The 14987-nt window shown below is 35.9% G+C and overlaps 1 protein-coding gene across 28 annotated transcripts in view; it reads left to right on the plus strand.

The window, feature by feature from the left end:
- The window catches only part of NRCAM (neuronal cell adhesion molecule), a 209345-nt gene that overhangs the window by 179894 nt on the left and 14464 nt on the right, over window positions 1–14987 (plus strand). For 10 of the 28 annotated variants that reach the window (XM_063446890.1, XM_063446889.1, XM_063446894.1 and 7 more), the window contains 8 exons: window positions 94–291; window positions 1659–1729; window positions 2112–2337; window positions 2428–2543; window positions 3627–3831; window positions 4712–4834; window positions 6323–6508; window positions 7709–7744. In XM_063446890.1, coding sequence (XP_063302960.1) covers window positions 94–291; window positions 1659–1729; window positions 2112–2337; window positions 2428–2543; window positions 3627–3831; window positions 4712–4834; window positions 6323–6508; window positions 7709–7744 — 1161 coding nt within the window. The remainder of the gene's footprint in view (window positions 1–93; window positions 292–1658; window positions 1730–2111; window positions 2338–2427; window positions 2544–3626; window positions 3832–4711; window positions 4835–6322; window positions 6509–7708; window positions 7745–14987) is intronic. The other 18 variants (XM_063446897.1, XM_063446906.1, XM_063446908.1 and 15 more) reach the window with 3 other exon arrangements.

The following is a 14987-nucleotide window of genomic DNA, read 5'->3' on the forward strand; positions in this document are numbered from 1 at the left end:
AAAGCTAAAAAAACCCTCATATTTTAAAAAAAAGTATTTGCTGGTTAATTATATTTATTATTAAACATGAGTGTACTTTTTATTCATCCTTAGCTTTTATAATCGAATTCGAAGATGCAAAGCATGAACCAGGAATATGGCACCTGCAAAATAAAGTCAGCGGCACCCAAACAACAGCTACTTTGAATTTATCTCCATACGTCAATTATTCGTTCCGTGTTATTGCTGTTAATGAAATTGGCAGAAGCAATCCTAGTGAACCCTCAGAACACTACATGACAAAACCAGCAGGTTTGCAAACAGCATTGTATAGATTTTATTAACAAATGGATCTTTGCTTTTCTAATCATTTATCACTTAAAGGGTTAAAGAACTCTAAAAGAAGTCGGTCTTCACAAGTGTAAATTAAATAACTTCAAGACGGACACATTGAAATTAACTTACTGGGCCTTTTTTTTTTAAATCACCACCATATTCTTGAGAGTGCTCAAACAGAGAATTTTGTAAAATTAGATACACATGTCATAAGCACTGCTTTCTGGGTTCAGGAAGGTTGGGTAACTCATATCTTGCAACCTACCAGGACTCAAAGGAGTTTAGCCAAGACTGTCAACCTTGAGATCCAGTTAAACTTTGTCTACTGAAATGTGAGTGAAATAAGTGAATTGGAAAACCTGGAGTCCAAGGTGGCTATCCGCTACAGGCAAAATGGCTGCAAAGTCTCCTGTTGCTATTATCTTACAAAAAGTCCAGGTTGGTCCAAGTAATGTGTAGTTTGAAAAAAGTAACTCACATGATTCTACGTATAACAAGTCAGCTATTTAACAAACACCAACTCTTAGCTCACAACTGAGCTGCTTGTTCAAGTTGTGGATTTTAGGTTGGCAGTGCCTGATTTTAAACTTAAACAATTGTACAGTAAACGAAAAAAAAAAAAAGCTGCTGCTAGTACTGTGCTATCGGTATTCAAACAATTAAAAGTAAATGAAATGTCGAAAATATAAATAAATAAATAGATCATTATTCACATGCAGCGAAAGGAAAATAAAAAGAGTCATGCGAGTGTGTGGAATAGCCCAGCTAATCACATTGCTCTTTAGAATTTAAACTAAAATGTGAGATTTGTCTAGACCTAGTTTATTTATTTGATTTTTTCCTGAATTTGTATTTATTTCTTTTTAAATTCTATAGATATGCCATACTTATTTAGGGGTAAAGAAAGGAGTTATGTTTACTTTGTGCTAGATGAAATGGGCACCCCCTGTGCTGTATGTTGGGATGGGACGTGGGCCCAATAGGAAAGGAAAGTATTGACATAATTATAGACCACTGACACATTCAACATTATGTTTCCATATTACAGCACCTAATATGTAAGCAGGGTTTAGATAAGTGTGATCGTGATTGGTGACTATATGGCTTTTTAAAACATGATGGATAATCAATCAACCGTATGACTTTGGTCTTGTGGTTTATGATAACTCCAGGACCACTTGATTGCATTATTTTCACGTTTTATACACGTTACCTTATTTTCATATTTTATGTATGTAACTCACTGTCAACTATATGTGTGCATGTAATATATGTTCAAAATGGGATAATTGCATTTAAGTAACACATTTTACAAATGTGTTCTATTTAAATTCTTGTTTCAGAGCCAGATAGGAATCCATCTGGGGTAAAAGCAATAGGCACCGAACCAGACAACCTAGTGATCACCTGGGATGTAAGTCTGCAAATTCTGTTTTCCATACTGTATACCATGATTAATTCTCAGCAGATTGCAACACAATGTATCTGTTAAATAATAAGCATACGTGTTAGTTTACCCAATAAAGATTTGTATATCATTTTGCTGGAAATGTTTTAGGATTATTTAATAAAGCTTGACCTGTTGGGAATTTTCCAGTACATTTTAAATTTAGATAAAGTAAATTAATAAAAAATATTTTTGTTGTTGAAATATGTTATTTGTGCATAAAAATTTAAATTACTTATGTTCCCTACGGTCTCGTCAGTTATTCAATTCCCAATTTAGTAAATAACTCTGCTTCTTTCATGATCTTTTTCCTTGTGGAAGTAATTTTTGCTCGTCTTGTGTTTTTCAGTCTTTGAAAGGATTCTACTCCAATGGTCCAGGACTCGAGTACAAAGTTAGTTGGAGACAAAAAGACATTGGAGATGATTTTGTGTCAGTAATAGTTGCTAATGTCACCAAGCATATAGTATCCGGGACACCAACTTTTGTTCCTTATGAAATAAAGGTTCAATCATTGAATAGTATTGGATACGCCCCAGAACCACCTATAGTTATTGGACACTCAGGAGAAGACTGTAAGTGTGCTAACAATTCTATTGCCTCCATGAAGATGCTTACTAAAGAAATTTCAAATAAAAAATGTATATATTTTTTCTTGTCTTTAGTTCCCATGACTGCACCAACAAATGTTGAGGTTGAAGTTATTAATACCACTTTGGCAAAGGTTCATTGGGATCCTGTTCCTGTAAGAACTGTACGAGGCCATCTTCAAGGATACAAAGTGAGTTATTCACATACTGTTCAAAATATCATGAGCATCTGATGACAGTAAAATTGCAAAAGTATGTAAGCAAAAAACATTGTTTAAAGGATCACTATAGGGTCAGGAACAAAAACATGTATTCCTGACCCTATAGTGTTAACACCACCATCTAGCCCCCCCTGGGCCCCTCATGCCTCCATAAATATAGTAAAAATCTTACTGTATTCAAGCCTGAAGCTGTACATCTGCATGCTGTTAGACTGAGAAAAACAAGCAATCTGCTGACATGTGGTAGCCTGATCCAATCACAGTGCTTCCCCATAGGATTGGCTGAGACTAACAAAGAGGCAGATCAGGGCAGAGCCAGCATGATTCAAACACAGCCCTGGCCAATCAGCATCTCCTCATAGAGATGAATTGAATCAATGAATATCTATGAGGAAAGTTCAGTGTCTGCATGCAGAGGGAGGAGACACTGAATCACAGGATGCTGTGCACAGTGCTGCCCTGTGCTCTGCTGACAGCAGATCTGAGTGGATGGAGGCATATTATGCCTCCATCAACTCCGAAGTCCCCCTGGTTCACTCTGAGTGACTGCAACTGGAGGTGTTCCTAGCTTTCAATGTAAACACTGTATTTTGTCAGAAAATACAGTGTTTACATGAGAAAGGCTGCAGGGAGCTATAGTTCTCACCAGAACAACATCATTAAGCTGAAGTTGTTCAGGTTACTATAGTGTCCCTTTAATAAAACACTGTTTCTGTTTGGAATAACCTTTTCTGGCGTGCCACCCCATCTCCCTAATAGAAACAAGAAACAAAGGCAAATCTTACCTGTAATCCAATGCCGAAGCCAAATTATCTCAGCATCCTCTGCCTCTACATGGGGAGAGATATCTCAGAGGCCTGACAGAAGGATAACTTGTGGCATGGGGAGGGCGCCCATGCCACCATTGGTCGTCTGTTGCTAGATGCTATGGATATGAATGGCACAATGTGGGTGTCAGTATACAATTGCCTAACATGATTTTTTCCATTTTTCATACGCACTTATAAAATTAACTTTTATCACTTATTCTCTGAATTGCACTAATTTCTTTAGGTATACTATGGGAAGTCACAAAATCGAACAATCAAAAACCACCATCATGGGGACAGCAAAGCTTTAACATTTTCTGGGAACCGAACCCATGGCATGATTCCAGGTCTACAACCCAATACTCACTACAGTCTTTATATTAGGGCTGTCAATGGCAAAGGAGAAGGCCCACCCAGCATCAGTAAATATTTTGAGACACCAGAAGGAAGTAAGATTTTGTCCAATATAACTTAATGTTAACATGAACTAGACATGTGTGTACTTGTAGCAAATTTATTTTGTGTATTTACTCATACTTTTTTTAAAGTTCCAATAGGCACAAGCTTTCATCCCGGCCCTAATTCCCCTTCTCGTGTCCTTCTTTTACTCGGTAGTCCTCTTATCTATCGGCGCTCAAATTATTTGCTGTGTATACGTTTTTAACTTGGCTATACAGCTATCATGTGTGCATAATTTATGTTAAAGCTGCAATAAATATGTTTATTAAAATATATTTGTAAAAAAAATACTTTTTGTTTTGTTGTAAACAACTTACACAAACAGACATCAGTAAATGATGAAGTCTCCTTAAAAATAAATCCCTGTAATAGTTCCACCTGCTGGCCATGCGTTCAGTCACATCCAGAGAACTATAGTGTACCTTTCTGACCATGAAAAATGGTGGACAAATGTTTTATATAATGATGTATTATATTTTATCTAATTTTAAATGAGACATTGTGTTTTTTTGCATGCACTGCAATGTGGAGGTTGAATGTACATGACTGTATCTAAAGATCATATTTATTGAGCAATCCATAGTGGTCATGTAGGGTATTTAATACAAATTATCTCCTCACATTTCTATCCATATTATATATCATATATATGATATATGCTTGCATGTTTGGTTCTTGTAAACTGTCCTCCAGAGATAGAATTTGTAATGCCAAATCTTTCAGATATAACCTTAAAATGATCAACACTAAATGCTAAATTGTGAGCCAGTTAATTAAATGGGTAGTGGTATAATCGCTTGGAAATTGTGTTAATTTTTTTTGCAAATATCATGTTTAACATAACATTCCTGTTTTTTATGATTTCTAAAGTTCCCAGTGCCCCATCAATGTTGGATATTATTGACCCAACCACTGATTCACTAAGCTTGGTATGGCACCCACCATCTCATCCAAATGGGATCCTGACTCACTACACCCTGAGGTTTCAATCAAGTAAGAATAAAGAATAAGGCTGTGTGTATGTGTATACAGATATATTTCTCCATGTATGCCAGATGATTATTGTATCATCCAACATATACTTCTCACAGTCTTTGCAATACCCCTTTTTATACAGCCTGTGCACACATATCTATGATACACTCTGTAATTGAGTTTCCTGTTGAATGTTGCTAGCAGTATTGATTACGTCATGTTTTGTACACAGCAATCCGTACAGTGACATGTAGACTTATTTGGCCAGTGACACACGTTTTGGTGTTTACCTCTCAATGAAACAGAAATAAAAAAGTGACTAAGAATATAAAGCACATATTACAAGCTTTCATTTGACATTTCTGCTTTGTGTGAATAATATACCAAATTAATTGGTAAATTAACCTAATCACATGGAGTCTCACCTTGAGTGCTTGGAGCAGACACATTGAATTCATTTAATGTTTGAACTCTATGTTGGACTTGTTTCCTGCAATGCATTTTTTTCGGTGCATGTTTTATCCAGTTGTGTCTTGAATTATTACATGTGGGATATAGGATAGTCAATAAGATTGTTACAATTTCCATAAGATTTAATTGAGACACTCCTTTTTTCTTTTTGATTAACTTTTAATTGTTAGGAATGTTTAGATTGAATCGTCTGTTCTCAATAGTAACAGTTATTGTCTTTAAGAGTTGGACTGCATCCAGCAAATTTGACAAGATGCTCTTCCTCCTTGCTCAATTTATTTTATTCTGTTCTTAACACTTTTCTAATAAAACCACCTTAAGTTGGGTCAGTGTAGTCTATTATCTATTGTGGTAGCCTGTGACAATTCTATGTCTGCATCCTGAAGTGTAGTATTGGTCTGTTGGTTATTGTGGAGTAGTTGACACATAGGACCAGAAAATTAAGCATCACATTTTCATCTTCACCTTGTGAAGCATGTTAGCATAGGTTAGTTCATATTCATGTTGAGGATATATAACTGTGACATAACTTACGTTCTGGCTTTGCATTTAATCTTTTAGGAAGCTCCAGCCTTATGGTGGTCTTCTTTAAAATATTTCCAACTTATAGTCCAATTTCTGAACTTTAATTAAAATATCATCAACTGAAAGCTGAATTGTTCTGAAGTACAAAGCCAAAAACAGCCAATCCTGTATCACTGTCCAGATACTTCTACTCCACCTTTGTCTTGCGAACAATTTGAGGATGGTGCTCTGTACTTGCACATATCTTTGCATAAATGTAATTAGTGTAATGGAAAACAAGTTACTATGGTTTTCTTCAAACCAATCTAGAGTATATTAGACTATAATTGCCAAAGATTGGTGGATTTAAATTTTTTTTAGGAGGAGCAAAAACTATTATTGTTAGGCAATTTTGATTTGCTACATTTGAGATGTTTATAGATATTGGTAAGGTAACCGCTTGAACACGTCTTTATGCTGTATCCTTTGATTACCATTTAATAGACACATTTCCTTTTTCCTCCTTTTTAGTAAACAGCACTCATGAACTAGGTCCTCCGATTCAAATTACAATTCCTGCAAACGAATCAAGTTTCATTTTAAAAAATCTGGTCCAAGGCACGCGCTACAAGTTCTATTTTTTTGCCCACACTGCTGTGGGACCTGGAAGTGTAATTACACAAGAAGCAATAACAGCAATGGATGAAGGTAAGATGGGTATGTACCAACCTAGACTTCTACCCTTTATTGTTTGTAGATCAGATCACTTCCGAGGTCCTTAATACATTTCTTCAGCAACTGTATTTTATAATATTGTATAGCTTACCAATGTCCATTAGCATTCTTTGCCGAACGCTACCCCGAATGAACTATCTGCTAATGTAATGAACCTTAATATGTTTTCAGTGTTTTCATATACATTTGTCTGTCTGCATATGATTGGATAGGGAGACATGCTCTCTAGTAAGATCATTTGAAAATGTTTAGGGGATATAAAATGTTTGATGTTCATTTCTAGCATATAAGTTTGGTACAGTGTAACATCACAGTATTTACAAAGTATCAAGTCATTGTATTCATGTTATTACAAGTTATGCCCTTTAGATAATGTATTTTGTCTTTTGTGTGCCAGAAACCCTAATTTTGTCTTTAAACGGTTAAGCTGGCTTTCTCTGGTACTTTGGGAAGACTGGAAAGTTGAACTCTACTAACGTAGATAAATGCATATACCTGATTTTAGCCACCAGTCATGGCAAAGAAGATTTGCTGCAACTACTAGGGAACAACATTTCAGCTACACATTGTGCTGGCCAAACGTTACCTACATGTATAGAGTACTTATTAATGTTTTATGGTTTTGGTCTTTACTGCTGAGTTGTTGATTTAGTAGTGAAGTCTACCAATCTGATATATACAGGCCACTCTGCCCCCCAGTGGTGCCTCAGCATACTGCACCTGCTTCCACGCAGTCACACACTGGGAATTTTTAAATTATGTACATGACTTTTGGAGCAGACAGACTCTGTGTGCAGCTACCCTGTCTATGACTAATTAGTGTCATCATGCTTGTGCAAATATAGGAATCTTCAAATAGGTATATCTGTTAAGATAGGCATTTGGGGCAATTTCAAAAGCACAATGTATACATTGCATGCTTAATCTACCAGAAGGTATCTTTATCTAGCTAAAAAAGCTCAATGAATGTGTTTTTATAGACTGCTAAACTATAGGATGAGATACACATAATATTCAGTCATATATTCACTATTTACTATCACATTTGTGCAAAATATATATATTGTCCCTTGAATTCTTTACACCTTTATTGGACGGAATTTGAAATGTTCTTTTTCTATCGATGATTTTTGTGTTATGTGATATCTAATGTATGTGGTTTCGTTTTGTTTTCATTTGAAGCCGATTTTCTCCCACCTGCTGTGGGTGCAGGCAAAGGTAAAATGTGTCTTTGCATGGCTTTCTAAATGTGTAAAAATATGCATTCTCAAAGTTGAAGGTGCAGCTCACGCAGTCTTATTTTGCAAATGAATTGCTTTTTAAGATGAGTCGCCAATAAAAGGATGTGGTTAAGCAGTTGGCAGGTGGACACCCAGGTAATAAAGCAGATATAACATAGTCAGTAGGAAATAGTTATACAGATTGTATAGAAAGAGGCATCAGTAGAAATGTTACATACTTGTACCATATTTATTGCCTGATATCAGTGCTAACATGCTTTACATGTAAAACGTGAAAAGCCACCAGGACCATTTAGTACTCATTCAAGATTGGATACTGTGGCAGTAAAGAGTCTCAACCAGTAAAGCTGTAGGGCTTAAAGGGTTTCTCCAAATCTTTTTCAATGTTATCAGAATAATGCACTATTAACATTATTCTTTAGGCATGCCCCATGCTAAACGCTCAAAAAACATTAGAAAATAAGCTTTTAGAACCCCAATCCAGCACCAGGTGAAGCTCTCAGCGCTCTGTCTGACATCCAGGGAGCTGTGCCAAGATCCAATTCATAGAGAAGCCTTTGATTGGAGAATTTAATTGGCGCAGAGTGCATGCGCATGCTGTGACCCTGCAAAGGGGAGGGGGAAAGGAGGAGGGAGGGCAATATAAGAACCTATATCAGCAGAGGGGTTAAGAAGTTGGAAGAGCTACAATTAGTGTGGGAGGGAAGGGAGACAAGAGTTTCCCCTTGCAGGCTCTACAATAGCTTCCTCTTGCAAGGAAGAATCTGTTATGTCTGTCGGTAGTGTGCAGTGCGCACTGACGACAGACATAAAATATCCACAGCATTGACATTAAGCTTTAAGCAGAAACACTACACATTCAGGCTTCTACCACCATTACTACTTAAAAGGTACAAGTGGTCATGGTGGTTGAAGTAACCCTTTAATGAGCAAGCCTCTTCTCCCTTCGCCTCATCCATAAGAAATAAATTGTTCATACACTGGTTAGGTGCTGGCAAAATCCTTCCAACCATTCTTATCAACCTGTGTATGGTATGATTGTAATTGGATGGTTCTTGCATTAAGAGTCAGGGGATGCCCAGTTCCCTCATCCTAAGTTTCCGTTGGCACCAACAGGTTCTCAATGCTGGCATTAAAACTGTGTCCCTCAACATTCTAATAAAGGACGATGGGATGACAAAACATTTGGTCATATGTGCCTATACTCCCCCAACTTCTGTAGTCATGGATTTCAAGTCCTGGCTATATATATATATATATATATATTAGTCTTTACCTTTTCATCTGTAGCCATGTGTTTGGTGAAGACGTTTAAATCTAATCTTCTGCCCTCACACATAGGCTCCAATATAATGAACCATGATCATAGTGCACCATTAAATATAAATATATATATATACAGTATATACGCCTTGCTTCCTGTCCAGTGAGAGAAAGTAGAATGTGGAAAGTAGCATGCAATATTTTAGCCAGACATAGTGCAGTGACGTTCCACAGTAAAACAAACTGCCCTGGAGAAAAGCTTTCTCTACCTGTACCTTGATTCCTCTCCTGAAATTGTCATCAAAACAAAACACTAAGACCTCAATGAATACTATCCTAGCAACCGACTTTCCTACCCTACCCTTACTTTTTGTGTCACTTTGCCCCACTCCCTCTAGCATGTAAGCTCATTGAGCAGGGCCCTCAACCCCTCTGTTCCTGTGTGTCCAACTTGTCTGGTTATAAATATGTGTCTGTTAGTTCATCCATTGTACAGTGCTACAGAACTTGTTGGCGCTTTATAAATAATAATAATGATAATAATAATAATAATAATAATAATAATAATTAGGGTTGAAGAAGATTACGTATTACAAATAAAGTAAATTAAACTTGCATATGGAAAATATATTAAAGGAACACTATTAACCATTCATGAGCAAATAGTGGTTGAACCATGACATTTATCCTAGGAGAGGTTTGCTTAACCCTGCTTTGTTTTGTATCTTTATTTTTATTTTATCTGATATTCTAAATATTTAGCTACCACATTGTACAGATATTTTTTGTTTAAACAATATGTAGCTCCAATCTTGATTTACACTGTAGAGCGCTTAATCCCATGAATGAGTTGGGTTTCCCTAATAATGAGGAAAGATGTATGGGACCATGCTTGGCATAGTTTGCCCTCATGCCCCACTGCACAATCAGAGAGAGCCCTTACTGGTGTTCCCCTGGTTATTTGGAGATTCAAGTGATCCAATGCTATATTTTGCCCACCTTCCCAGTTGGTGAAGAGAAATGGGGCAGGCTTTGTATCTATACTTGTTTTAGTTATTGTTCCATCATGCCAAAAAAAAAAAAAAATTCCACTTTAAAAATAAAAACGATTTCAGGAGATGCTATTGGTTTAACATATCTGCAGTTTGAAAAAAAGCTTTTAAAAGTTCCTTAACATCTTTAATTTTAGGTTAAGTAGTACAGCAAGGCAGATTGCTGTACTATGCCTGTTACGTATTTGACTTTATAAAGGACGCCGGTAATGAGTGCCAGTGTGAAAGAGGCAGAAAAAAATAACCTGTATTTGAATTTAAAACTGCATTCTAATTGGCTACAATGCAGGAGATTTCTCAAAGTGTGTGTGCTGGTTTTACTGGTTTCCATTGTGATTGCCCCACTTTGAGTAGTTCAGACCACTTTGTAAGACAAAACACTTTGGACTCGATTTAATAAGCTTTCCAAATGATTCAATACTGTTAGAAACATGATTTATTTGCAAAATTGTGACTTCTGCAGATAATTCATTTTGAAACGTTTCTAACAATATTGAATCATTTGGAATGCTTATTAAATCAAGGTTTGTAGTGTGTTAGCCACAGCCATAAAATAGTCATGGTATGTGGCCAGAAATGCGGAGAAGAAAATGTACAAAAATCTTCTAAATATCTGTAAAACGAAGCTTGCACACAACGATTTTTCAAAACATAAATAAGTTGACCCGTTCATTATGTTAGGATGTGTCATTACGTCCTAACTATAATGGACTTGAATGCACTTAGAATGTAATAACACATCTGAACTCTGTGCTGGCGTTATTCATAAAACTGGACTGAGCTTAGTTGGACTTAGCTGTGGTTTTTCTGGACTGCAGGCAGCTTTGTAGAGAACCTCCAGGGTCTAAAAAGACCCTTGCAGAGTCACTCAGCCTGTCCCAGCCGATCTTGACTGTGCTGGGCTTTTCCAGGTTGCTACCACTGATCACTGAAAAGTGTTATTCCAAAAACAGCCAGTAGATGGTGGTAACATACCACCATCTGCTGTGTTAAATACAGTAAAACACATATCAAAATAGATATTAGCAGTGGGCTGCCTTTGGGATAGGGTTAGTTTAAGTGGTGGGGCTAGGAATAGGGTTTGGATAAGGGGTAGAGATTCACCTAGTGCTAATGTAGTATTAGGGTTAGCTTTAAATTTCGTGTAGGGATAGAGTAAGGTTAATGCTGGGTTAAAGATAGTTAAAGATAGTGTACGGTTGAAGTTAATGTAAGGTTAGGGTATGCATATGGTTAAAGTTAGTGTAAGTATTGGAAAAGAGGTATAGTTGATATAGCGTTAGTTGGCGGTTGATATAGGGTTAGCGTTCACGATCAAAAATTGGTATAAATCCAAAACATATTAAGGGTTTAACAATCAGGACTGATATATGAATCTATTTTGGGTTTCTTTTGAATAGTTGCACTAAATGTGTAAAAATTATTATAAGCAAAAACAAATTAAATTTTTATTATTTTCTTAAAATTTTCTTTCCATTTGTAACATTTTAGTCTCATGTAATGTTTTATTAGGTACAGTATATATGTTAAATTAACTCCATTGTGGTCCTTTAAAAATTATATATAAAATGTATGGGGACACTTGAAAAGTAACCCTTAAATTGCTCTGTAACAAACCTCTAGCTGAAATTCTAGGCTTTGTGTTGGTTCAGAACTAGACAATTACCTCTGTCCTTTCTTGTATAATAATTTAAAAAAAACTGATCAAACCAATTTGGAGTTATAAGTGTTAAATACCATCTACTGACACAGAGAGAGAAATCTTGATAAATCAAGCGATAGGTATGCACACACACTTCTCTTGGTTTGCTCTTCTATACAAACGAAACTGAACCTTTTTAAAACATCCTGAGCTTTAGATGTAAGATTTACCCCTTTCGGGCAGTTACCGCTATGCCAACAAGTCTATGGGATAATAAATTGCAAGCAGACGGTTCTCCCCATTTGCTGGCACGTTTACAAAACTAGGGTTCAGGATTTCTGTAGCAGAGCCAATACTTTTCACTCTCCGAAGTTTCTTTCTTACAAAACAATAACCAAGTGTTTGTTTTGTGACCAATAAGAGCTAGATAGACTCCTTAAGAACATGCTAGTCTTGTTTGTCTATTCATTATTTCCATTAAATATTTTTTGCGCGCGTCCCATTTTCTTCTATTTTATAAATGTATTCTAACAATTCTGATCACTTAAAGAGTTTAATTCCGTTCACATCTTTCAGTTCTTCTGACGGCACACGCTCCCTGCATAGCAAATAAGCCACATTTGTAATCCAGAGGCAGCATGCAGTAACTTAACGTTAATCGAATCTTTTCAGGATCCTAATGAAGGAAAGTCTTGATTTATTGCTGAAACTTACACTTTGACAAAGGAATACTTTTTTATGTTCTTTTTTAGCTGTGTTGAGATTCTATATTACCATCAGTGTCTCACCTCACTCTCAGCGATATTTTAAGCAGATCATTATATATATTGTAATTTACTTGCGCTGCACGGCCAAAGCTTTTTGTTCCTTCAAATAAAGAACTAACACTACAAAAAGAAGTTTTGATGCTGCTATCCATTACTAGTGACATTTAAGAAATAGATATTCAAATTAGTTTTCTTTGACTATAAGCCAACAATACCAGATAGTGAATTTACTGCAGTTGTTGGCAGAGAAAAAAAAACCTTAGAGTAAAAATGAACAAAATAATAAAGCAACACGTGTATGGAAAAGTGAAGTGATATATTTTGAGGGATAATGGGGGTACACAGAATTATAGTGTGAGATAAGTAAGGAATTATGAGTAGGTTGTACAGTGATTTGTACACCAGGGAAATGTATGTGAAGATACAGAACTATTGGATACAAAGGCAATTGGATTTATGTAGAATGAGTTGGGCACAAATAGCACACAACGTGTTAAAGAGTATACGGACAGACACATTTTAAATTTCAATAATGGAGTTTTACTGGGACATTACTGTGGGAGAAGGGAGGTACGGAAGTCAAGCATGATGAAGTTGAGAGGGTGGAAATGGCAAGTCATGGGCAGGTGGGTTTTCTTGATTTTAAAGAGGTAAAAGTGAAAAAAGAAAGCAATATCAATGAGCTAGGAAGAGCTGCCGATGACCACTAGGTTATGAACTATGAGTGATGGGGAAATGGCGAAAGGTGGAAAGGTTATTGCTGACAGTGTAAGATAAATGTTTTTTGCATTTTTTACCAATGCATTATCAATATAATACATTCTTAAAAAGAAAAATCTGAAATGTCCCTTAAAAGAATGAGTAAAAATACAGACCCAGCTCAGTTATTCTTCCACAAGATGGCACCAGGAACAAGTAAAGAAAATAAATCTTGGAAATACAAAAATGTATCACAACGGTGTAATTTCAGTAATACTAGCATCAGGTTTACTTTGGGAATAGCAAAACAATATAATTTTTCTCCACTCTGTCCTTAAATTACCCATCTCACTGTCTGGGAGAGATTGCTGCTGAACTGGTAGTTTATTTCATACAATTGAGGTCTAAATTTATTAGCACTGTCTGTCTCATCTATTTTTTCAATGCTGGTCTTTTCCTTCTATCACAATGAATCACATAACTTCTTAACTATATATTCGGCACATAGTAAATTATGACTTAGTACTTTTATACAGTCATTAAACTCTTTGGTAAGTTGCAATATCATCAAGTCTAGTAGGCGGGGCTTATTGAAAATAAATACAACAGTAAAAATCTACGAACGAAATCCAGTTTTGAGCGCATGCATGCTTTGTACAAACACACTGAGCACATGCATGCTTTGATGATTCTTCAATAGCACCATATATATCCATATGCCAGGAACAGGGAGCACACCACCATATTGTTACCTAATATGCCAGTGATGTTCTGGTTGGTAATTATGCGTTATTGTCTGAACACATATAGGTAGTGCTTGCTCTGTTTATGCAATGTAGATACGAAGATGCTTTAGTGACTAGTGGTATCTAGGTTTGTAATCCCACCTGCAGTATGTGAATGAGATCAGGGGCAGGCATGACAATAATAAACTTGATATGTCTACTGTATAACATACTCATTAATATACTGATCGTAAATAGACACTATAGTCACCAAAACAGCTTTAGCCTAATATAGCAATTTTGGTGTATAGATCATGCCCCTGGACTCTCACTGCTTAATTTTCTGCCATTTAGGAGTTAAATCACTTTGTTTATGCAGATGTAGATACACCTCCCTGCATGTGACATACATAGCCTTTTAAAACACTTCCTGTGAAGGGTTATCTAATGTTTATACTTCCTTGGTCTCAATTTTGTTTAATTTAGAAAGTATTCTCCCCTGTTCTGTTAGTAGCTTCCTAAACTCTGCAGGAGCCTCCTGTATGTAATTAAGGTTCAATTTACAGAGCAGGAGATAAAATGAAGTTACATCTGACTGAAAGTTAAACCATTTTGTTTTTATGCAGATTATGTGAGTCACAGCCAGGAGAGGTGTGTCTAGGGCGGCATAAACAGAAGCTAAGTTGATTTAACTAAATTTATATGGCAGTGAATTGAGTAGTGAAACTTCAAAGGCATGATCTATACACAAAAACTGCCTCATTAAGCTAAAGTTGTTTTGGTGACTATATTGTTAATTGATGTTAATTTACAATGTTGATGTTTATTTACCGAGTAAATTTCATAAATGGAAATCATATTATTTTTAATATTAAAGTCCCTTTAACAATTTTTTTTCTGCATAAACATAAATTAAAAATAAACATAAATTAAAAATAAACTAATGTGACTATCAAACCAGTTCTCAAGGCCAAATCCAGGACAAATTGTGTCTGAGGGGCTTATTATCAAAAAAACCAATTGTAGAGAACTGAAAACCAGATTGCAAAATTTAGGCAAACAAAATAGCTCA

Source organism: Pelobates fuscus, chromosome 3 (assembly GCF_036172605.1).
Source record: "Pelobates fuscus isolate aPelFus1 chromosome 3, aPelFus1.pri, whole genome shotgun sequence".
In the NCBI taxonomy this organism is placed as follows: domain Eukaryota; kingdom Metazoa; phylum Chordata; class Amphibia; order Anura; family Pelobatidae; genus Pelobates; species Pelobates fuscus.